We start from the raw sequence: 23,933 nt of genomic DNA, 5'->3' as shown, positions 1-23,933 counted from the left end.
ACTTTTAATAAAATGCCCCAAAATTGTATCTTTCTGTACATAATGGAAATATTACATAAAGTAATCCAGACTCTAAGGCAGTCAGTTCTGGCTCAATAGAAACATAATTCAAGCCATATTCCCTAGTAGTAAAATGAAAAAAAATAAATAAAGAGAACCAGGTGAATTTAATTTAATAACGTATTTTACATAACCCAATATATACAAAGTATTTTTAGAAAGTTATCTTTTTAGATCAATTTCAGAAGTTTAGATTAATAGAAAAAAACAACAAAAATCCACCCTTCTATCTGAATGTCTTCCTTATTGTCAACATCACCCACCAGAATAACTCATTACAGCTAACAAACCTCTATCAACACATTACCACCCAAAGGGTCTAGCTTACAGTAGGGCTCATCCTTGGTATTGTCTATTCTATATATTTAGATAAATTTGTGACACGTGTTCACCATAAAAATATAATACTCAGGCTTGAGAGGTGACTCACTGGGTAAAGAGTTGCTGCACTGAATTCAGTTCCCCAAAACCCAGGTAAGGCCAGACATGGTAGCACACATGTATAATCGCAGCACTCCTGTGATGAGATGGGATGTGAGACCATGGGTAGACGGGCATGTGAAGCAGTAGCAGAAGAAACCTTGTCAAATAAGGTGGAAGGTGAGGACCAACCCCTGAGGTTACCTTCTGACCTCCACACATGTACATGCACAGATGTATCTACACATATGACTGTGCATTCATATACACACATAAATCATAAGCACACACGGATGCGAATAAAAATGTAAGGAGATGAGTCTTTGCTACTGTCCTATTGCTTTGAAGAGACTCCATGACTAAGGGAATTTATAGAAAAAAGCATCTAATTGGGACTTGCTTATAGATTCAGAAGAGGATTGGTCCATTGTCATCATGGCAGGGAGCACAATAATAGGAGGGGGGAGAAGGAGAGGGAACAAGGGGGGAGGACTGTGCCTCTCCCCCATTTCCAGTGACATTGTCCACAGGCCACACCTACTCCAACAAAGACCACATCTCCTAATCCTTCTCAAACAGTTGCATGCCCTGGTGACTAAGAATTCATAGATGAGTCTCTGTGGGCCATCCTCACTCAACCCCCACAGCACAGAACACTTTCACTGTCTCCTCTCTGTTCCGTTCACCTGTCTCTCGCTCCTAGTCCCTGAGAACTGCTTGAGATTTTTTTTTTCTTTTTCATTTCAACACTGACTATTTTCACTTCAACACTTAATCAGTGTAAAAGCTATATAATATTATTTCCTTACTAAATTTTACTAGAGTATCTCGAGTGCTCAGTGGCCAACGTGGGTAGTTGCTTTATTTAGACAGCGAATGTCTAAATAAATCCCTGTAAACTATCGAGCTGGCTTTAAAGAGGGGGCTAAAATGATGCCAATAATGCTAAACGTTTAAGTCAAGGACTTTTATAAATAGTTGAAAGTCTTGATATGAGATGTAGTTACATTTTCTCTGTGAATAGTTGCTTTTAAACACAGTACCTGCTTATTGAAAAAAAAAACAAATACAGAAAAGCATAGGAAAATATGTATTTGTAAAGAAATGTATATAATGTCTCTGCCAAGGTCAGGGCCTACCTTTGGAGAACTCTGCTGTTAACTGGGTAGAAATGGCTTACTGGCCCATCTTGGGGCTCAATCTTGCACAATTCAGATTTCATAACTTCATTTATAGTAAGAATACCCATTTTTCCCTGCACTAATTTCTAACAAAATTCAAACTTTGTGAGCAAATTTTTTGTAGAATATATATAATCAGAAAGGGACGCTAACTAGAGAAAAAGCAAAGCTGGCCCATGGCTTGGGAAATACACAGGAAAGCTCCTGCAATAATTTGTACCATTTTCTAACAGGATTGCCTTGAACATAGTACTTGCAGTTCCCCCACTGGCAAAAAAAAAAAAAAAAAAAATGATTGTCAGGGAAGCAAGGCCTTTTGTTGTAGAGGTTAGGAGCACACCCTGGAGAGACTTCTCAGTCTACCTGGTGCCCTCATATTTCCTACTCTTCTGGTACACAAGGATATTAAAATGTCCATGTTGGTGTACGAAGGTTCAATTACACAAATGTACATAATTAAATGTGTATGATATATGAAGCTGCTAATGCAATGTGTGTATAGTGATGGTTTAATAAATGTGGTGGACATTATAGCATTTTTTTTGTGTTAGTTGAAATGTGATTATGTACAGAGAGATCTTCACAAGAGTCTGGCAAATAATAGGCATGAACCATTGATAACTATTCATGGGTGTGAGTTGACAGTATAAACCCTTTAGTTCCACAAGAGACAGATTTATCATGAAATGTTGTACCCATTAATATTGAGCAGCTGCCTCTAGTCACCAAAACAAAATCAGCATACTTAATGATGGCCAGTCCTTTCTCTGTCCACTTTAAGTCATTCTTGGATAAAAGTACCATCAATTCAGACTGAATTCTTCTTGTTACTTCATTTTACTTTTACTTTGCTTATAACTGACATATAATTGCACAGATTTATTGGCTACGCTATAATGGTTTTATAAACATACACACATATATAATCATAATTAGATCACAACCTATTGTGTTTATTATTTATTATTATAAGAACAATTTTGAAATGCTGAATACAATATTGCTTACCATAGCCATTCTACTATTAAAAGAACACTAGAATTTGTTCCTACTATCCAACTGTAGCATGGAAGTTTCTTTTTAAAAGTACAAGCAAAGCTATCAATTTATTCAACAGTTCCAAAGAAAATAAAGCTTGGTGTGGCAGTGCATGCCTTTAACCCCAGCACTCAGAAGGCAGATGTAAATTTCTGTGAGTTCGAGACCAGCATGGGATGTGGATTGGGGGTGTGTGTAAAATATGGAGTGTAAAAAAATGAATCAATTAATTAATTAATTAATTTAAAAGACCAGCCTGGTCTATGTAGCAAGTTCTAGGCCACCAGAGCTGTATAGTGAGATCCTGTCAGAGAGAGAGAGAGAGAGAGAGAGAGGAAGAAGAGAGGGAGAGACATTAAATCAGTATGCCAAAGAAATATCCTCACCCTCATATCAATTGCAACATTTTTTTATAATAATCAGGATATGTAGTCAACCTAAGTTCCCATTGACAAAGAATGGTGAAATAAATACAGCACACACATACAAAATGGAATACTAGCCAACCACAAGAAGGAAGAAATTCCATCATTTGTGGTAACATTGATGATCTTGGAGGACATTATATTAAGTGAAATAAGTCAAACACGAAAAGACAAATGCCACATGTTCTTAATTGTATGTGAACTCTGAAAAAGTTAGGACCATAGAAATATAGAGTATTAAAGTGGTAACCATAGCCTGGGGAGCAGGAGATAGAAAACGAAGGCAGTTGGTGAGTCAGACTTCTATTCTAGCCAGAGCAGCCTGCTTTCAAGCTGTTTACAGGTTTTAAGTTCCAGTGCAGGTCAGTATCATTATGAGTAGGATCTCATAATGATACATAATGCTGTGGACTACAGCAGCAATTTGTGATGAAACTAGAAACAATGGCCGCCATCAAGAACCTCTTCCTCTGCAACAGTTGTGTGGTGTGAACATGGATTCTTCATCACTGTTCACTCCGGACAGTGGGTTCCTAGAAGGCTGAATTCATTTTCAGTCAATCCCAGCTACAGTTGTGGAAGAACAGTGTATGTGTGGGCTACATGCAGAATGACCAGCTGGGTCCACACTTTATAGTGAAGCAGGCATGGGCTGCCCCGTCGAGGCTTCTTCTGCAGTCAGATAGCTCTTGTCCCGCCAACTGTGTGAATTTCTCAGGCATCCTGTCTATGCTTCTTGCTGCCCTCATGTCTGGGATATGAACTGCCACGGAACCCAACACGGACTATTTTGAATTTTCTTATTTCCTCAGCCTGAGGTGGTGAATCAATGTGATCTTTTAAATAAGACAATTTCCAAGAAGTTCCCACAGCTGTGAGGGAGCCGGCTGCAGTGGAAGGGAGCCTAAGAAAACAGCAGGCTATGCTGTGTTCAGTGCTATGCTTAGATTCTCCTAAGCACGGCTAGAGTGCTAAAGATACGGTATAAGGACCCCCGTCTGTCCATCCCTGATGCACAAAACATAGGCTAGGAGGAGGTGTGAGATGTTAGTGGATGGCCCTCTGACCATGGTGGGAGGCATCACTAAGGAAGGGCCGAAACCCTCTGAAGCCTGGGGTCCAGGGCAAAGGCCACCTAGGTGCAAGGGCTGGCTGAATGAAAGCAAAACCTCCCTTTTCAATGACCCTGGTAGTTGAGTGAGAGGAGCCACAGTGTGGGGACTCTGGTGCCATTCCCATCAGACCCTCTCAGGCAGGCGGACATTGTGCTGACTCCCAACCCTCCCCGTTGTGCTCCCTGCGGTCTAGCAGATTCTTTAGCCAGTCAGAAATATGTTACCCACTAAATACGCCTTCCCACCCGGTTTAACCATAAACTATTCCAGCAATGTAAAGGAAACTGTGGTTCCTCTGGTTCCTAACACCGCCCTCACATCCTTAGAACTCATGTATAAAACATTTCGATAGGTGTGCTTGTCTTCCTTTGCTCTCTTAATTGCCACCATATCGTTTAAGGGCCATAATCCCTGCCGCACTTCTGTCAATTCCAATGCCAGAACCTTGGCCAGCATCTTAAAACTTGCAGCAAGTAAAGCAAACTGGTCTCTAATTTAAATACGCTTGACCTTCTGTGGGGAGCAAAGTAAGCGCAGCTTTGTCATGCTCCGGTTTGGTTCAGTGGGTATAAAAACATGTTCAGATAAAACTGAGATAGAGCCATATTTCCCCCTGTCCTTCAAACTAAACCTAAGTAAAGAGTTGTTCGCATTTGTAATCTCTTTGGCTTAGAACTAAGCTTGCCCATGGATTTCTGTTTTGGAGGTGGTTCACTCTTCCGGTGTTGCCAGAAGTGTGACTTTGTAGCTTCTTCCCTCGGTACCTTTCTGTCTCTACCTGGATGCATTAGCTTTTTGTCTGTGTCAGAAGCAGTGCCCCCCATCACTTATACTAAGCTCAGTGATGTTTGGCATGCTCTCTGCTAGTTTGGAAAATGTGACTTTTTTCCCCAGGAGCAAAATCCTGTACGAATTGCTTCCCAGTTTTTCTCTCCCCTTTGAAATCTACTTCAAAGTTATTATTTGGCTAAAGGGTTATTTTCCTTCCCTGAGGTCTATAGGATTTGCCCCTGATGTGTGGCTGGGACACAGGTTTTTCTTTTCCTTTGTCTTTTTTGTCTGCATTGCACATGAGCATAATCATTCTCACCCCCAAATATTAAACCAAACGTTTAGACAATTGAAAAGGCCTGTCTTGCTTCTATTTAGTCTTTAAAGATATCTAATCCCAGAAAGAAATGGTCTTCTACCTACTTGCTCTGTAATTGTAATTTTAAGGCTTGATGAACAGATAGCAAATGGGTAACCGGTGGTGAATCTTTGAAGACAGAATATTTTAATTAGTTCAGGATTTGCTTGTGGTTTTAGATAATACTACTAAATATAGTTCTGCACACTTTATTGTAGAATCTCAATCTACCAAAAACCAAATTAGATCATATGTATGTATGTATGTATGTATGTATGTATGTATGTGTGTATGTATGTATGTGTGTATATGTATGTATGTGTGTATGTATGTATGTGTGTGTATGTGTATATGTATGTATGTGTGTGTATGTGTATATGTATGTATGTGTGTGTATATATTTGTATGTGTGTATGTATGTATGTGTGTATGTATGTATGTGTATATGTATGTATGTGGTATGTATGTATGTGTATATGTATATATGTGTGTATGTATGTATGTGTGTGTATGTATGCATGTATGTGTGTATGTATGTATGTATGTGTGTATATATGTGTGTGTATGTATGTATGTATGTGTGTGTGTGTTGTGTGTGTATGTATGTATGTATGCATGTATGTATAACCCCAGAAGGCTTAGTGATTACTTTCTCTGTAGATAATCAACAAACCCTTTATTAAACTTAATTATACTAGGGTCAACATAAGTACGTGTGTTTCCTGAGCAGTTCTTTTAAAAAAGAAAACAAGAAGTTTGTGACATATAGAACTAGCAGGTGGCTGTGTTTAGGAAACGTTAGAATCCAGTGATGGAATTGGCGACATCCATGATGCAGATTTTTCTGGAGTCACTGATTGAGGCACTGCCTAGCCACTATTCAGCACCTAAATTGTTCTTTTCAGTCTGATGTAGAGGGAGAACAGAGAATTCATTCCTATAGTTATCTTTCAATGAAGCTACCAAGTTGCCTCTCTATTACCATCCAGAGAAAATACACTTTAGTCTTTCACTTTCCTGGCGGTGCCAGGTTCCCTAGATTTTTATTTTCAAAAACCAAGACTTTGAAGCAATAACAGCTCCCATTTATACAACATCTATATGCCAGACACCGCAAGATGACTTACACGATTTCCCCTTTTGCTTAATACTGGGAATGTGTTATGTACAGTTATAAACTACTAAAGCAATGTATATTGCTTTCATAAATCAAATAAGAGATGGAGAGCAGGAAAAGTGCTAGCCGAGCACACCCATATTCTCTCATCATACCCTGCTAGTCAACTTGTAACATCATCTGCTTTTTCCTACACTAATCTGAATTTCAGACCCTCCCAGTAGCTCCGTCATGGTAAGGTTTGTCCCAATTTTGTAAGTAAGTAGAATAAGATTCTTCATGTCGGTAATTCTAAGGAACTGACCGCTAAACACAAGCATGACTTTTGAGCCAGTCATGTTGCTTCTGTTGAAATCAAGAAGCCCAGATAATCAAGAAGCACAAGGGAAAATCCAGAGAGGGAATGTCAAGCTTTGATAAAGCAAAGGCCCCTCCCTGCTGCCAGCTTCCTTCCAGCAGTAGACTCTTTGGCCACAGCACTGTCATCTTCCTTCTGACTCTGCCAACAAAACAGGAATGCGCAGTGTCCCCCAAGATTCCCTACAACTCACTATGGGACATCAGCGTGGTGTTGACATAGATTTGTTGCTCAGCATCTGGGAGGGGTTGTTGATATCCTATTGTCCTCCTTACACAGAATGCTTAAAGAGATCTATTCAGTCCTGAAGAAATGAATTGATGGCTAGGAGCACTGGCAGAGGACCTGAGTTCGGTTCCCAGCACCCACATGGTAGCTCCTAACCATCCTTCCCTCCAGTTCCATGGGATCCAACATCTTCTGACCACTGTAGGCACCAGCAATGCATGCGGTACACATATATGCATACACATAGTCAAAATATTCATATAAATAAAACAAAATATAAATAAATAAGTATAAGAAAAGGAGACTAAAGAAAATGCAAGACAATGGCATTGTGCTGGAGGTATCTTTTGTATTCATAATCATACCCAGTTAAAATAAACTACAATGGTTAATTAATGCAATATCTAGGCTAAAATAAATGTGTACTTTGAAGCACAAATCCTTCCTTTCACATACATTTTATTCCTATGTGGAAGGAAGGTTTTTCTTTCCTTTTTTCCTCCTTTCAAATTTATGGAAATGCTTTAAGACCTGATTTGAGTAATGACATGTATAGAAAGCTGCCTATCTCCTGAAGAGCCAGCATATTTTCCTACCTAAATGTGGCAACTGGGTTTTTCTTTCACGAAGCAGTGTTTCTCCCAAGGTTAACTCAAGGAGCCTCAATCCACTGAACAACAACAACAAAAATCTCACCATGTTTGCTTTCCAGCCACCTGGTGCTACACAAAGCAACGTTCCTGCTCACTCGGCATTAAGATACCCCACCACTCATCTTGCCGATGAAGGAACACAACTGTGTTCTCAGAGCTCTTTTCTTGGACTTAGAGGTGGAGGAAACTAGCTACATCATGTGCCTATACTACTGGCCACATCCTGATAGCTATGTACTCAGGAAACAATGCCTAAAACCTCTGTCTGTGATCACACACGCTGGTCAGAGCCAACTCTGGTCAGTAGTTAGATGGAACAACTCCAGGAAAAATAGCCCAGGCTGTCATAAATGATCTTTGTGATTTGTAGGTAGTACTGGGCTCTCAAAGGGTAAGGGATAGTGCCTCAGTGGTACCTGGAAGCAGAATTTAGGAAAAAGATAGTTTCCTCTCTTAAATGTAGTCTTTGAACTTTTAAATGTTATTATTTAAATTAATTTCATTGCATGTATTTGAGATCTCCAAGATAATGAATGTCTAGGGATGCTAGGGATAATAAGGTGGTTACAAGGCAGGAGAAGTGGCTCTTCCAGGAGTCATGCTTTAGCACCCATGTTGGGCACCTTACAATTACTCACAACTCCAGATCCAGGGTACACAATGTACTTTTCTGGCCTTTGTGGGCACCTACACAGATGTGCACATACACACACAAGAGAGGTGGATACACACACATAAATAAAAATAAGTCTTAAATAAAATGATTACTACACTGAAACAAATCAGCATATCATCTTACATATTTTTACATAACAAGAGTAACAAAAATCTACTTGTTTAACAAGTAGCACCCGCCCCATCAAAGTACAACTTTCTCCACAATGGTTCTAACCTTCATCCTACATATCTGCTATTCTTTGACCTACATCTCCCCACTTCCTATACTTCTCTCATGCCCTGGTAATTATGGTTTGATTCTCCATCTCTGTGTATAGGGCCTTTTGGGTTTGTTTTTAGATTTTGCTTATACGGATAGCAAAGAGGCCATGAAGTCCTACTGCACACAGAGGAGCTTTGGCAAATGATAGCCCAGAGGGAGGTAATGTCAGTTTTCTTCTGGGGATGCGACTCCTTTGTGGCAGACATATGCCAATAAAACTCAGAAAAAAAAAAGTGAAACCACACAAAATGTTTCTGTGTTATAGCTTATTTTATTGGGGTTCTTCTTTTTTGACTAAAACTCTTTTTTGTTTTGTTTTGTTTTTCGAGACAGGGCTTCTCGGTGTAGCCTTAATTGTCCTGGAACTCACTCTGTAGACCAGGCTGGCCTCGAACTCAGAAATCCGCCTGCCTCTGCCTCCCAAGTGCTGGGATTAAAGGCATGTGTCACTGTTGGGAGCCGCGCCCACATTCGCCGTTACAAGATGGCGCTGACAGCTGTGTTCTAAGTGGTAAACAAATAATCTGCGCATGTGCCGAGGGTGGTTCTTCACTCCATGTGCTCTGCCTTCCCCGTGACGTCAACTCGGCCGATGGGCTGCAGCCAATCAGGGAGTGACACGTCCTAGGCGAGGGATAACTCTCCTAAAAAAGGGACGGGGTTTCGTTCTCTCGCTCTCTTGCTTCTTGCACTCTGGCTCCTGAAGATGTAAGCAATAAAGCTTTGCCGCAGAAGATTCTGGTCTGTGGTGTTCTTTCCTGGCCGGTCGTGAGAACGCGTCTAATAACAATTGGTGCCGAATTCCGGGACGAGAAAAAACTCGGGACTGGCGCAAGGAAGATCCCTCATTCCAGAACCAGAACTGCGGGTCGCGGTAATAAAGGTTCCCGTAAAGCAGACTGTTAAGAAGGATTCAACTGTATGAATTCAGAACTTTTCAGCTGGGGAACGAGAGTACCAGTGAGTACAGCTTTACGAGGTAAGTCTGATCTTGAACTTTCTAAGGAAATTCAAGACAGTCTATCAGAAGTAAAGTGGAATATGTTTGGCCTTGAATTTTTTCTGGTGTTAGGAGCCCTTTTGTTCCTTTTCACATGTTATCAAGTGATTAAGATAGGGCTGAAAATTCTAGAGGAAATTCAGGACAAGCTATCAGAAGTAAAGCGGGGAGAGAGAGTAGGAGCAAAGAGAAAATATGGTACACAAAATAAGCGTACAGGCCTTTCCACGGGTCTTGAACCTGAGGAAAAGTTAAGGTTAGGTAGGAATACCTGGAGAGAGATTAGAAGAAAAAGAGGAAAAAGGGAAAAGAAGAAAGATCAATTAGCGGAGGTCTCTAGGAAAAGGAGCCTGTGCTCATCGCTGGATGGGCTCGGGGAGCCAGCTCTTGGTAGCTCTGAATCAGATGATGAATTCTCCTCTGAAGAAACAGACTGGGAGGAAGAAGCAGCTCATTATGAGAAAAAAGGGTCCCAGCCAGGTAAAGTGCTAGCTAATCAGTTAAGGAAGCCAAAAGCGGCTGGCGAAGGCCAGTTTGCTGATTGGCCTCAGGGCAGTCGGCTTCAAGGTCCGCCCTATGCGGAGTCCCCGCCCTGCGTAGTGCGTCAGCCCTGCGCAGAGAGGCAGTGCGCAGACTCATTCATTCCCAGAGAGGAACAAAGGAAAATACAACAGGCATTTCCAGTCTTTGAAGGAGCCGAGGGTGGGCGTGTCCACGCTCCGGTAGAATACTTACAGATTAAAGAGCTTGCCGAGTCGGTCCGTAAATATGGAACCAATGCTAATTTTACCTTGGTGCAGTTAGACAGGCTCGCCGGCATGGCACTAACTCCTGCTGACTGGCAAACGGTTGTAAAAGCCGCTCTCCCTAGTATGGGCAAATATATGGAATGGAGAGCTCTTTGGCATGAAACTGCACAAGCGCAGGCCCGAGCAAACGCAGCTGCTTTGACTCCAGAGCAGAGAGATTGGACTTTTGACTTGTTAACGGGTCAGGGAGCTTATTCTGCTGATCAGACAAACTACCATTGGGGAGCTTATGCCCAGATTTCTTCCACGGCTATTAGGGCCTGGAAGGCGCTCTCTCGAGCAGGTGAAACCACTGGGCAGTTAACAAAGATAATCCAGGGACCTCAGGAATCCTTCTCAGATTTTGTGGCCAGAATGACAGAGGCAGCAGAGCGTATTTTTGGAGAGTCAGAGCAAGCTGCGCCTCTGATAGAACAGCTAATCTATGAGCAAGCCACAAAGGAGTGCCGAGCGGCCATAGCCCCAAGAAAGAACAAAGGCTTACAAGACTGGCTCAGGGTCTGTCGAGAGCTTGGGGGACCTCTCACCAATGCAGGCTTAGCGGCCGCCATCCTCCAATCTCAGAACCGCTCCATGAGCAGAAATGATCAGAGGACATGTTTTAATTGCGGAAAGCCTGGGCATTTTAAGAAAGATTGCAGAGCTCCAGATAAACAGGGAGGGACTCTCACTCTTTGCTCTAAGTGTGGCAAGGGTTATCATAGAGCTGACCAGTGTCGCTCTGTGAGGGATATAAAGGGCAGAGTCCTTCCCCCACCTGATAGTCAATCAACTGATGTGCCAAAAAACGGGTCATCGGGCCCTCGGTCCCAGGGCCCTCAAAGATATGGGAACCGGTTTGTCAGGACCCAGGAAGCAGTCAGAGAGGCGACCCAGGAAGACCCACAAGGGTGGACCTGCGTGCCGCCTCCGACTTCCTATTAATGCCTCAAATGAGTATTCAGCCGGTGCCGGTGGAGCCTATACCATCCTTGCCCCCGGGAACCATGGGCCTTATTCTCGGCCGGGGTTCACTCACCTTGCAGGGCTTAGTAGTCCACCCTGGAGTTATGGATTGTCAACATTCCCCTGAAATACAGGTCCTGTGCTCAAGCCCTAAGGGCGTTTTTTCTATTAGTAAAGGAGATAGGATAGCTCAGCTGCTGCTCCTCCCTGATAATACCAGGGAGAAATCTGCAGGACCTGAGATAAAGAAAATGGGCTCCTCAGGAAATGATTCTGCCTATTTGGTTGTATCTTTAAATGATAGACCTAAGCTCCGCCTTAAGATCAACGGAAAAGAGTTTGAAGGCATCCTTGATACCGGAGCAGATAAAAGTATAATTTCTACACATTGGTGGCCCAAAGCATGGCCCACCACAGAGTCATCTCATTCATTACAGGGCCTAGGTTATCAATCATGTCCCACTATAAGCTCCATTGCCTTGACGTGGGAATCCTCTGAAGGGCAGCAAGGGAAATTCATACCTTATGTGCTCCCACTCCCGGTTAACCTCTGGGGAAGGGATATTATGCAGCATTTGGGCCTTATTTTGTCCAATGAGAGAGCAGCGTTGGGGGATAATGTCGATATTTCCACTCCCAATGACGGTGATGTATAATGCTCAAGTATTCTCTTGCTTTTTTACCACTAACTGGGAACTGGGTTTGGCCTTAATTCAGACAGCCTTGGCTCTGTCTGGACAGGTCCAGACGACTGACACCATTAACACTTTGTCAGCCTCAGTGACTACAGTCATAGATAAACAGGCCTCAGCTAATGTCAAGATACAGAGAGGTCTCATGCTGGTTAATCAACTCATAGATCTTGTCCAGATACAACTAGATGTATTATGACAAATAACTCAGCAGGGATGTAAACAAAAGTTTCCGAGATTGTGTGTTACTTCCATTCAGTATGAGAAATTTACTAGGGCAGCTAAATTGTCAAAAAGTCTTTTTCAGTATATGTTACAGAATTGGATGGCTGAATTTGAACAGATCCTTCGGGAATTGAGACTTCAGGTCAACTCCACGCGCTTGGACCTGTCGCTGACCAAAGGATTACCCAATTGGATCTCCTCAGCATTTTCTTTCTTTAAAAAATGGGTGGGATTAATATTATTTGGAGATACACTTTGCTGTGGATTAGTGTTGCTTCTTTGATTGGTCTGTAAGCTTAAGGCCCAAACTAGGAGAGACAAGGTGGTTATTGCCCAGGCGCTTGCAGGACTAGAACATGGAGCTCCCCCTGATATATGGTTATCTATGCTTAGGCAATAGGTCGCTGGCCACTCAGCTCTTACATCTCACGAGGCTAGACTCATTGCACGGGATAGAGTGAGTGTGCTTCAGCAGCCCGAGAGAGTTGCACGGCTAAGCACTGCAATGGAAAGGCTCTGCGGCATATATGAGCCTATTCTAGGGAGACATGTCATCTTTCATGAAGGTTCAGTGTCCTAGTTCCCTTCCCCCAGGCAAAACGACACGGGAGCAGGTCAGGGTTGCTCTGGGTAAAAGCCTGTGAGCCTAAGAGCTAATCCTGTACATGGCTCCTTTACCTACACACTGGGGATTTGACCTCTATCTCCACTCTCATTAATATGGGTGGCCTATTTGCTCTTATTAAAAGGAAAGGGGGAGATGTTGGGAGCCGCGCCCACATTCGCCGTTACAAGATGGCGCTGACAGCTGTGTTCTAAGTGGTAAACAAATAATCTGCGCATGTGCCGAGGGTGGTTCTTCACTCCATGTGCTCTGCCTTCCCCGTGACGTCAACTCGGCCGATGGGCTGCAGCCAATCAGGGAGTGACACGTCCTAGGCGAGGGATAACTCTCCTAAAAAAGGGACGGGGTTTCGTTCTCTCGCTCTCTTGCTTCTTGCACTCTGGCTCCTGAAGATGTAAGCAATAAAGCTTTGCCGCAGAAGATTCTGGTCTGTGGTGTTCTTTCCTGGCCGGTCGTGAGAACGCGTCTAATAACATGTCACCACTGCCTGGCTTGAGTAAAACTCTTAAGGACATTTTACCATGAATTTTATTCCATAGTTCAATTAGTGGAACCTTTTGATAATGTGTGCAAAAATTATAAGCGTATTTCTCTAAATCAAAAATAAAGCAAAGTATTACTGCTCCATTTCTAGAATGTAAGCGAAGCACTATCTATGCTAGATCTTTAGTGTGGTCTATGGGAACAATGGGCATTCAATATGTCTGGAAGAATAGAGATTTCCATCATTAGCATTTGACAGTCACCAAAGTCAGTTAAAGACTTGGAGTCGGGCGCTCACTCCTGTCATCCCAGCACTGTAGAGACTCACCTATCAATGTTATCGACATCCTGTAACACTACCTACATCCCAGTCCACTTGTTCCCCCATAACACAGCTTTGAAGCTGTCGGGGGATGGTACATTTAGGAAACTTAGAAGGCAGTTGGTCCATAGTCGGTAACTAAATACAAAAATTGCACTGAATCTAAATTTCCCAGGGAAACTGACCTGATGCCTGGATGGACAGTGTTGGAGTCATTTGGCTGATGACACTAATCACCCACCATTCTATTTTGAAAGGGAAGCCCAGTAATCAAATAAGTTTAGTAAAATCTCTTGTGTTTACAGAGATCTAGTCAAAATGATCCTACATTTTACTACTTAATGCATCCAAGTGGAAGTCATGTTTTCCCATTCTAATTGAATATTTGCTTACATGTGTGTGACACAGGATCCCTGAATGAAGCAGCAAAACATAGTCTAGCATACTCCTAATTCTTTTAGGTACCGGATATATATATATATATATATATATATATATATATATATATAATAACTTCAACTTTCATGAAAAAAAATTACATAGGGTATTGTATCTGCTGCCTGTGGTGATTTGGAATAGTGAGCCCTGAAAATCATATCACCTATTACAAGGATAAGCATGAAGGAAAAAAAAAACACTTAGATGCAAATTCTGGTCAAGCTATTTGTGAGCAGCATTACCTTAGGAACACTACTTCATTAGACTTGGTCCTCTCTCTTAAAAACTGATAGTATAGGGTGCCTGCCACCAATTTTATAGGGTCAGTAAGAAAAGCAACCTAACTCATTAGGATGCCAGAATTGAGTCAAGGGTTCAGACATCTCTGTCTGAGCTCTGACATTATCACCTGCTTTGTGATGTCAGGTATCTGATACACTGAAGCCCCACAGTAGAGATCGAGACCGTGTGCTCCTCCATTCCCAACATTCATTCTCTCACAGTCCTTCTTCCAGTGGGGTTACCAAATAGTGACTTCTCTTTTTTTTTTAATTAATTAATTTACTTATATCCCAAATGCTGCCCATCTTCCCAGTTTCCCAACCCCACTCACCTTCACAGAGCCCTTCTCCCCATTCCCCTCCCCTTCTCTCTGAGAGAGTCCCCCCCTCCCGCTTGGTATTCCCCATCCTGGCACATAAAGTCTCTGCAGGATTGAGCACATCCTCCCCCAAGCAGGCCAGACAAGGTCTGTTAGGGAACTGAATCCACAGTTAGGCTACAGTTTTAGGATCAGGCCCTGCTCCCATTGTTGGTACACGTCTGCTACATATGTGCTGGGGGTCCTCATTCCAGCCTATGTAACCTCTTTGGTTAGTGGATTAGTCTCTGGGAGTTGCCAGGGGTCCGTGTTAGCTGACTCTGTTGGTCTTCCTGTGGAGTTCTTATCCCCTTCAGGACCCTCAGTCCTCTCCCAGTGCTTCCACAAGACTTCCTGAGCTCTGTCTAATGTTTCACTGCAGGTCTCTACATCTGTTTCAGCCAGCTGCTGGGGAGAGCCTCTCAGAGGGCAGTTATATGAGGCTCCTGTCTGCAAGCACAGCACAGCATCATTAATATTGTGAAGGATTGGTGCTTGCCCATGGGATGGGTCTCAAGTTGGGCCGGTTATTGGTTGGCCATTTCTTCAGCCTCTGTTCCATCTTTGTCCCTGCATTTCTTTTAGACAGGGCAAAGTTTAGGTCAAAACTTTTGTGGGTGGGTTGGTGTCATTATCCCTCCACTGGGGGTACCTGCCTGGCTACAGGAGGTGGCCTCAGCTTCCATATCCCTACTGTTAGGCACCTCAGCTAAGGTCACCTGCATTGACTCCTGGGAGCTTCCCCCAGCAGAGGAGAATCACCACCCCCAACCCTCACCCCTGAAACTGCAGTCTTCCATTCATTCTCCTGTCCCTCTCTTCTGCCTCTCCCTACACCTGATCCTGACTCCTCCCTCATACCCCTTCCTAGCCCCTCTCTCAGCCAGTTTCCTCCCTCCATCCACCTCCAAAGATTCTTTTATTCCCTCTTCCAATTAAGATTTAAGCACCCTCGCTTGAACCTTCCTTCTTATTTAACTTCTTTAGGTCTGTGGGTGTATCATGGATATCCTGTACTTTGTAGCTAATATTCACTTATCAGTGAGTACATACCATGCATGGTCCTTTTGGGACTTGGTAGCCTCACTCAGGATAATATTTTCTAGTTTGATCCATTTGCCTACAAAATTCTTGATGTCCTTGTTTTTAATAGCCAAATAATATTCCACATGTGTAAATGAACCACATTTTCTCTTTCCATACTTTGGTTGAGGGACATCTGGGTTGCTTTCAGTTTCTGGCTATTATGAATATGGCTGCTATGAACACAGTGGAGCATGTGTCCTTGTAGTATGGTGGAGCATTTTTGGCTATATGCTTAGGAGCGGCATAGCTGGTTCTTCAGGTTTTCAATTTTCTATTTCCAATTTTCTGAGGAATGGCCAGATTGGTTTCCAGAGAAGTTGTACAAGTTTGCGATCCCACCAGCAATGGAGGAGAGTTTCCCTTTCTCCACATCCTCGCCAGCATCTGCTGTGGGTTGAGGTTTTAATCTTAGCCATTCTCATTGGTGTAAGGTGGACTCTCGGGGTCATTTTGATTTGCATTTCCCTGATGACTAAGGACTTTGAACATTTCTTTAAGTGCTTCTTGGCCATTCAAGATTCCTCTGTTGGAATATGAACTAACCAGTACCCCCCCCCAGAGCTCATATCTCTAGCTGTATATGTAGCAGAAGATGGCCTAGTCGGCCATCACTGGGAAGAGAGGCCCCTTGGGATCTGCAACCCTATAGATGGAACAACATTATTAACTAACCAGTACCCCGGAGCTCTTGACTCTAGCTGCATATGTATCAAAAGGTGGCCTAGTCGGCCATCACTGGAAAGAGAGGCCCATTGGACACGCAAACTGTATATGCCCCAGTACAGGGGAACGCCAGGGCCAAAAAAATGGGAATGGGTGGGTAGAGAAGTGGGGGGGAGGGTATGGGGGACTTTTGGGATAGCATTGGAAATGTAATTGAGGAAAATATGTAATAAAAAAATATTAAAAAAGAAAAGAGAGAGGCCCCTTGGTATTGCAAACTTTATATGCCCCAGTACAGGGGAATGCCAGGGCCAAGAAGTGGGAGTGGGTGGGTAGGGGAGGAGGGCGGAGGGAGTGTATAGGGAACTTTCAGGATAGCATTTGGAATGTATATAAAGAAAATATCTAATAAAAAATAAATAAAATAAGAAAAAAGATGTTTATCTCTGTATCCCATTTTTAATTGAGTTATTTGATTTGTTGGAGTCTAACTTTTTGAGAATTTTATATATTTTGGATATTAGCCCTCTGTCGGACATATGGTTAGTGAAGATCTTTTCCCAATCAGTATAGTGCCATTTTGTCCTATTGACAATATATTTGCCTTTCAGTTTTATAAGTTCCCATTTATCAATTGTTGATCTTTGACACACTGGTGTTCTGTTCAAGAAATTGTCTCCTATACCAGTGTATTCAAGGTTATTTCCCACTTTCTCTTATAGTAGATTTAATTTATCCAGTTTTATGTTGAGGTCCTTGATCCACTTGGAATTGAGTTTTGTGCATGGTGATAAATATGGATCTATTTGCATTTTTCTACATTCAGACATTTACTTAAACCAGCACCATTAGTTGTAAATGCTTTCTGTTTTTCACTGTATGGTTTTGGCTTCTTTGTCAAAAATCAAGGGTCCATAGGTATATGGATTTATTTCTGATTCTTTGATTCTATTCCACTGATCATCCTGTCTGTCTCTATACCAATGTCATGCAGTTTTTATCACTATTGCTCTGTAGTACAGCTTGAGATCAGGGATGATGCTTCCTCCAGAAGTTCTTTTATTGTTCAGAGTTGTTTTAGCTGTCGTGGATTTTTTGTTTTCCATATGAAGCTGAGAGGTACCTTTTCAAGGTCTGTAAAAAAAAAAAATTGTGTTGGAATGTTGATAGGAATTGCATTGAATCTTGTGATGGTTTGTATATGCTTGCCCCAGGGTGTGGTACTATTAAGAGGTGTGGCCTTGTTGAAGTAGGTGTGTCACTGTGGGCTTGAGACTCTTACCCTACCTGCCTGGAAGTCAGCCTTCCACTAGCAACCTTCAGATGAAGAGGTAGAACCCTCAGCTCCTCCTGCACCATGGCTGCCTGGACGCTGCCATGCTCCTGCCTTGGTGATAATGGACTGAACCTCTAAACCTGTAAGCCAGCCCCAATTAAATATTGTCCCTTATAAGATTTGCATTGGTCATGGTATCTGTTCACAGCAGTAAAACCCTAACAAAAACAAATCTACAGATTGCGTTTGGTAAGACTATCATTTTTACTAAAACAATAAGACAACCAAAGGAGATCACTGGGATAAAAATTGGAAAAGAAGAAGTCAAAGTATCACTATTCACAGATGATATGATAGTATACATAAGCAACCCCAAAAATTCTAACCGAGAACTCCAACAGCTGATAAACAAGTTCAGCAAAGTAGATGGATATAAAATTAATGCAAAGAATTCAATAATTCCCCTTTAAACAAATGATAAATGAGCTGAGAAAGAAATTAGGGAAACAACACCCTTCACAATAGCCATAATTACTATAAAATAGCTTGGTATAACTTTAACCAAGCAAGTGAAAGATCTGTATGACAAGAACTTCAAGTTCCTAAAAAGAGAATTGAAGGAGATATCAGAAGATGGAAATATCTCCCAACCTCATTGATCAGTAGGACTAATGAAGTAGGGACTTCTTAATACCAGGCAACCACTCCTTGCAAGGGTAGGTAGGACCTGCAGCTGCCTGCAGAAAGGAGAGCAGGCACTGATGTGAAGTGCCATGCCAGGAGAGGAGCCTTAGCTAGTTCTTGGATTAGTTTGGATCTTGGAAGAAGTGGATCTTGCATACATTTCTGGAGAATTTCATCAAGATCCAGGAATCTGAGAAAAGAAAAGAACATACAAAGGTATACGGAAAAGCATGTATTCCTCCCCCTCCAACCAGCTTCACCTTTTCGTTTTATGTGTGTGAGTGGTTTGTCTGCAGTTATATCCATGCACTGTGGGTGCTAGGAATTGACCCCAGGTTCCCTGTGAATGCAGCCTGTTCATTGCCACTGTTTTAACTAGCAAAGACTTTATATCCATTATTTTATTATCATAACTTATTACTGCCAGTAGTAACTGGTGTTCTTATTTTAAAAAAGTAAGCAATGGTGAGGGCTTACATTGCAGTCAGTCCATAGACTTAGTTATTGTAGCAGCAGTCTTATAAGGAGGATTCTGTTATCCTTGTTTACATATAAGTGGCGTGAAGATAAATCAGACAGGGTGAAATACTTACCAAGGTTAGTAAATGGTGTTGCTGAGCCTCTGATCTGGGACTGGCTGACTTGAGAGTCCTGTTTCTAATTAGTCTGTTAGACTCTGAAATATTTAATTAACAGTTACAGTCCAAACTCACAAATATGAGTTCAAACATCTGAGTTTCAGTTTATTGTACAACCCAGTACATATGAGTGAATCTCATGGAATGGTCAGTCAACAAATACCATTTGAATATTTCACTGAGATATGTTTTCAAAATAAGAAGAAACAATACTATCCAAATTAATATTTAGTCATCTCAATTCTGACTATTCAATAAGCTAAGGGCATTTTTAATGGTCATACATTTATTTATTGCATTTCTATAATTAGGCATTGGCAAATTTCAGATTATTCTAAACATTACTTTTTAAATTTTTGCGTGGAGACTGAATGGTAATATTTTATCTCCGTTAATTTATTTATCTATTCACTTTACATCCCAATTGCAGCCCCTCTCTCTTTCCAGTCCCCCTCACAAAACCCTTCCCCATCACCTCTCTCCTTCCTCTCTGATAAAAGAGAGACCCCTCCCCCACCTTGGTAGCAACCTACCCTGGCACAGCAAGTCACTGCAGGACTAGGCATAACCAGACAAAGCAGCCCAGTTAGTGGAAGAGGATTCATAGACAGAAAACAGTCAGGGACAGTCCCTGCTCCAGTTGTTGGGGGTCCTGCATGAAGACAAAGCTGCACATCTGCCACATTATGTGTAAGGGCTTGGGGGCTTAGGTCCAGCCCATGCTTTCTCTTTTGTTGATGATTCAGTCCCCACAGGTTCAGGTTAGTTAATTCTGTTGGTCTTCTTGTAGAGACACTAACCCCTCCAGGTTCCTCAATCCTTCCACCAATTCTTCCACAAGACTCCCTGAACTCTGTCTAGTGTCTGGCTGTGGGCATCTGCATCTGTTTCAGTCAGCTGCTCAGTGGAGCCTCTCAGAGGACAGTTATGTTAGGCTCCTATATGCACATACAACAGAGTGTCATTAATAGTGTCAGGGATTGGTGCTTGCTCATGGGATGAGTTTTAGGTTGGACCTGTCTTTGGTTGGCAATTCTCTGTCTCTGCTCCATCTTTGTCCCTGCACTTATAGGTAGGACAGATTTTCAGTCAAGGTTTTTGTGGGTGGGCTGGTGTCCTTGTTATTTAGCTTCTTTGGGTTGGTGGATTGTAGCCTGGGTATCCTGTATTTTACAGCTAAAGTTCACTTACAAGTGAGGATATACCATTCATGTCCTTTTGGGTCTGGGTTACTTCACTCAGTATATTTTCTACTTCCATCAATTTGCCTGCAAAATTCATGATGTCTTTGTTTTTAATTGCTGATAGTATTTCATTGCATAAATGAACCACACTTTCTTTATCCATTCTTCAGCAAACTATGGTTTTTAAACAGCAAAACCCTATCCAGACTATTTGAAGAGCAGCGGTTTCCTTATTTTCTATAATATCCTTTGAACCTGGGTATGGTAATATACATCCTTAATCCGAAAACTTGGGAGACAGAAGCAGGTGGATCTCTGTAAGTTCAAGGCAAGCCTGGTCTACATAGTGCGTTCCATAATGTAACTACACAAACAAACAAACAAACAAACAACAAACAAAAAAAGAATATCCTTTGAAGAGATGACTCAGTGATTAGGAGCACTGGCTGCTCTTCCAGATGACCCAAATTCAGTTCCTAGCACCCACATGGTGCCCTATAACTCCAGTTCTAGGGGATCCTAGGCTGTCTTCTGGTCTTCTTGGGCTCTCTCTCTCTCTCTCTCTCTCTCTCTCTCTCTCTCTCTCACTCTCTCTCACACACACACACACACACACACACTACAATACAGAGAACTACGTGTGGACACCTACGTGCAGACAAAAACATTTAGATACATAAAATAAAAATTAGTGAAAATTAAAAGCCCCCTCCTGCCCCTGGGATGTTAGATGACAGAGGATAGAGAAGAGGAGGAGATCACACTTGCATCTGGGACTACTCATGTCTGCCCGGTTCCTCCCGTCCCTAAGGACTCCCTTGTCCTTCCCTGACTCTGTGCTGCCTTCCTCCGAGGGAGCAGAAGCTTATGTAGCTTGCTCAGCACCTCCAGACATGAACTGGTAGACAACTTCTCATCACTTTTGGGAACTGAAATAATTTGGGTGTTAGTCAACACACCAAAGCACACATAAAAAGGCCTCACTGTAGAACACAGAATAGACTTTAACCTCAAGAGAATTTTCTCGGTTTGTGAGATGAATTTTGTTGCTTCAAGGTACATTGTCTTGTGGTGTTTTCACATTACAAAGAAGGGCTTGCTTAGGGTGACTTCTTGTGATTAATCCTCATAAATAAAAAGAGATAGAGCTAACTATAGAATTGTAGCTGGTAGGAACTTTTAAAAAATATTAGTGAAAACTATACCATTTGCTATATAAATAAGCACATTTAAATGTATTTTGCTAATCACATAGCATAAATTACCAGTTGGGTGAAAAGCCTTGGTTGCTCTTCTCCCCTTCTATTCAGCTGCTGGTGTGGTTTTAATTGCAAATAATAGGGGAATACTTTGAATCAAAAGTGTGGCACACTGCTGTGACCATTGCAGCATCATGCTCCAAAAGAACACCGAGCAGATGTCATGTGAGCTTGTCTCAGGAGGGAAAAGCTAAAAGCTAAGAGGAGAAGTGAGATCTCCTTTGTGAAGTAACTCCAAAGAACAGACAGTCACTCGTACTCTTAAAAATGTGTGTGAATGCTTATAACTGTACTGTAATGAACTGTAAATCTCAGAGAGGATCAGAGTGCACTATTTAGCAAGCTCCAAAGGCAACAGCAGATTGGATTCCAGCAGGCAAGGTATTTCAGTCTTGATAATAACCACAGGGTTGGAAAGGAACAAATTAAAGATAACCTCTTACTCCCAGTTCCACTGGTTGATGAGGTATCACACACAGCAAGTGACATATACACTAATCGCCCACCTATGTGAAGAGATGTTTATCCATGGTTGGTTTCTAAACTAGCATGAGTTAAAATCACTGAGGCAATGGATTTGAAATGAATTTTAAAATTAGCTTGGGAAAAAAAGCATAATGTATAAAGTAAACATTCTAGATGGAGTAGCCAAGTATAAATTCCTTTTGGATGACATGGAGTTATGAATTATTAGCATATCTATATGGATAATCTCTTCTTTAGAGTGGGTAATCCAGAACTGGATACAATTATTTACATGTTGAAATGATGGTAATTATTACAGGACATTAGTTTTATTAGCTCCACAAAAGATTGTTTTTCTTTGCTAACAATTCTCTATAAAGTCTGCTGTTGTACATAAAGTTTTGGGGGTCTAGGGGGCTGGGAAGGAGATCTACTTTTTTTTCCTGTTTTGGAAAATAGTTTCTCATAATTCTGGCATGAAAGGGCATTAGTGTAGTAGTCTGTTGCCTCCCATGGTCCCAAAATGATGTCTCTTGCTTGGTTTCTTTCTTACACAGCAACCATCTACTTTTGCTTATGCAAGACAAATCATTAAGAAGGAAGGCTTGGGGTTCCAGGGCCTCAACAAAGGATTGACAGCAACTCTGGGACGTCACGGAATTTTCAACATGGTTTATTTTGGCTTCTACCACAACGTCAAAAATATTATTCCATCCAGTAAGGTAACTATACAATCATTTAAGTTCTGTTGGGTGGAAAACATATTAATGTTTGTAGCTTCGTCCATAGAGTATTTATCATGTCCAACCAAATTCACATCCATTATCAATTTGCCCCCATCAGCCTATGTGTTGAGTGCTGTTATGTCCTTTTCAAATCCAGAAACTGAGACTTCCGAAGGTCAGTAGAAAAGCTGAGTCTGAACTCAAGTCTTGATGGGGAGGTTAATCTCCATGAAGAATGTCTCACGTAGATAATTTCCATTCAATCACTACTAGAAATTTCTACAAAAATCATAATCACTTCATTTCTACCTCACTCATATCACTTTCCCAAAACCATGGAGTTGGGTTGTTTTGTTTGTCTTTGTTTTGTTTTGTTTCATATTACAAATCAGTTGAGCTCACAAGGAAAAAATAAGGTTATAGTTCAAATGGTAGGTTGATACTCACTGTAAAATTACTTCAGTTAATTTAGGTGAGAGGTAAACCACTCCTCTGGAGTCATTTGCTCTTATTATAATATAAAAATGGTGGTTATTCCATTATCTCTTAATGATAACCTACCGTAGCTAAAAGTCGTCCAACTCCTACATATTAAAACTGCCTATGGTGTACCTGTAAGCACACACCCCAGTGTTTTCCCTCCTTGGAGTTTGACATTTATGATGACGATTCTGCATTTTAGACTCTGACAAAAGCAATTCACATAACATTAGAGAAGTGGTTAATTCCTTCATTTCTCTAACTACCTAAAGACTTCAGCCAGCTGTAAACTACCTACAATAAATTGGATTATATAAATGATTTACAAAAATTAAATACTGATATATCATAATACATTCCAACTTTATTTTAATGTATAGTTATTAAGGTAAAATGAAATTATTTTTTATTTAAGAAATCTGAGATCAATAAGATATATATATAGTCACATGTTACTAGGTATTTTTTAATGGAAGGGGAACAGTTGGGGACAGAGGAACCAGCAAGGGTTAGAAGGGATGAGAGAGGCTAGTGGTGAGCATGACCACAGTGCATTCTCTACATGCAAGTGACTATCAAAAATAATGAAAGAATCCACAAGGAGTAGCTCGTGCGTGGAATCTCAGTGCA

The 23,933-nt window shown here is 41.6% G+C and overlaps 1 protein-coding gene across 2 annotated transcripts in view; it reads left to right on the top strand.

Annotated features, from left to right (window-relative positions):
- The window catches only part of Slc25a21 (solute carrier family 25 (mitochondrial oxodicarboxylate carrier), member 21), a 484,839-nt gene that overhangs the window by 436,183 nt on the left and 24,723 nt on the right, over nucleotides 1-23,933 (top strand). For both annotated transcript variants that reach the window (NM_172577.3, NM_001167976.1), the window contains one exon: nucleotides 22,656-22,820. In NM_172577.3, the coding sequence (NP_766165.2) occupies nucleotides 22,656-22,820 (165 nt within the window). The remainder of the gene's footprint in view (nucleotides 1-22,655; nucleotides 22,821-23,933) is intronic.

This window comes from Mus musculus, chromosome 12, assembly GCF_000001635.26.
Source record: "Mus musculus strain C57BL/6J chromosome 12, GRCm38.p6 C57BL/6J".
Taxonomy (NCBI): domain Eukaryota; kingdom Metazoa; phylum Chordata; class Mammalia; order Rodentia; family Muridae; genus Mus; species Mus musculus.
The sequence above is the reverse complement of the archived record's forward strand: the minus strand, read 5'-3'. Positions and strand labels throughout refer to the sequence as shown.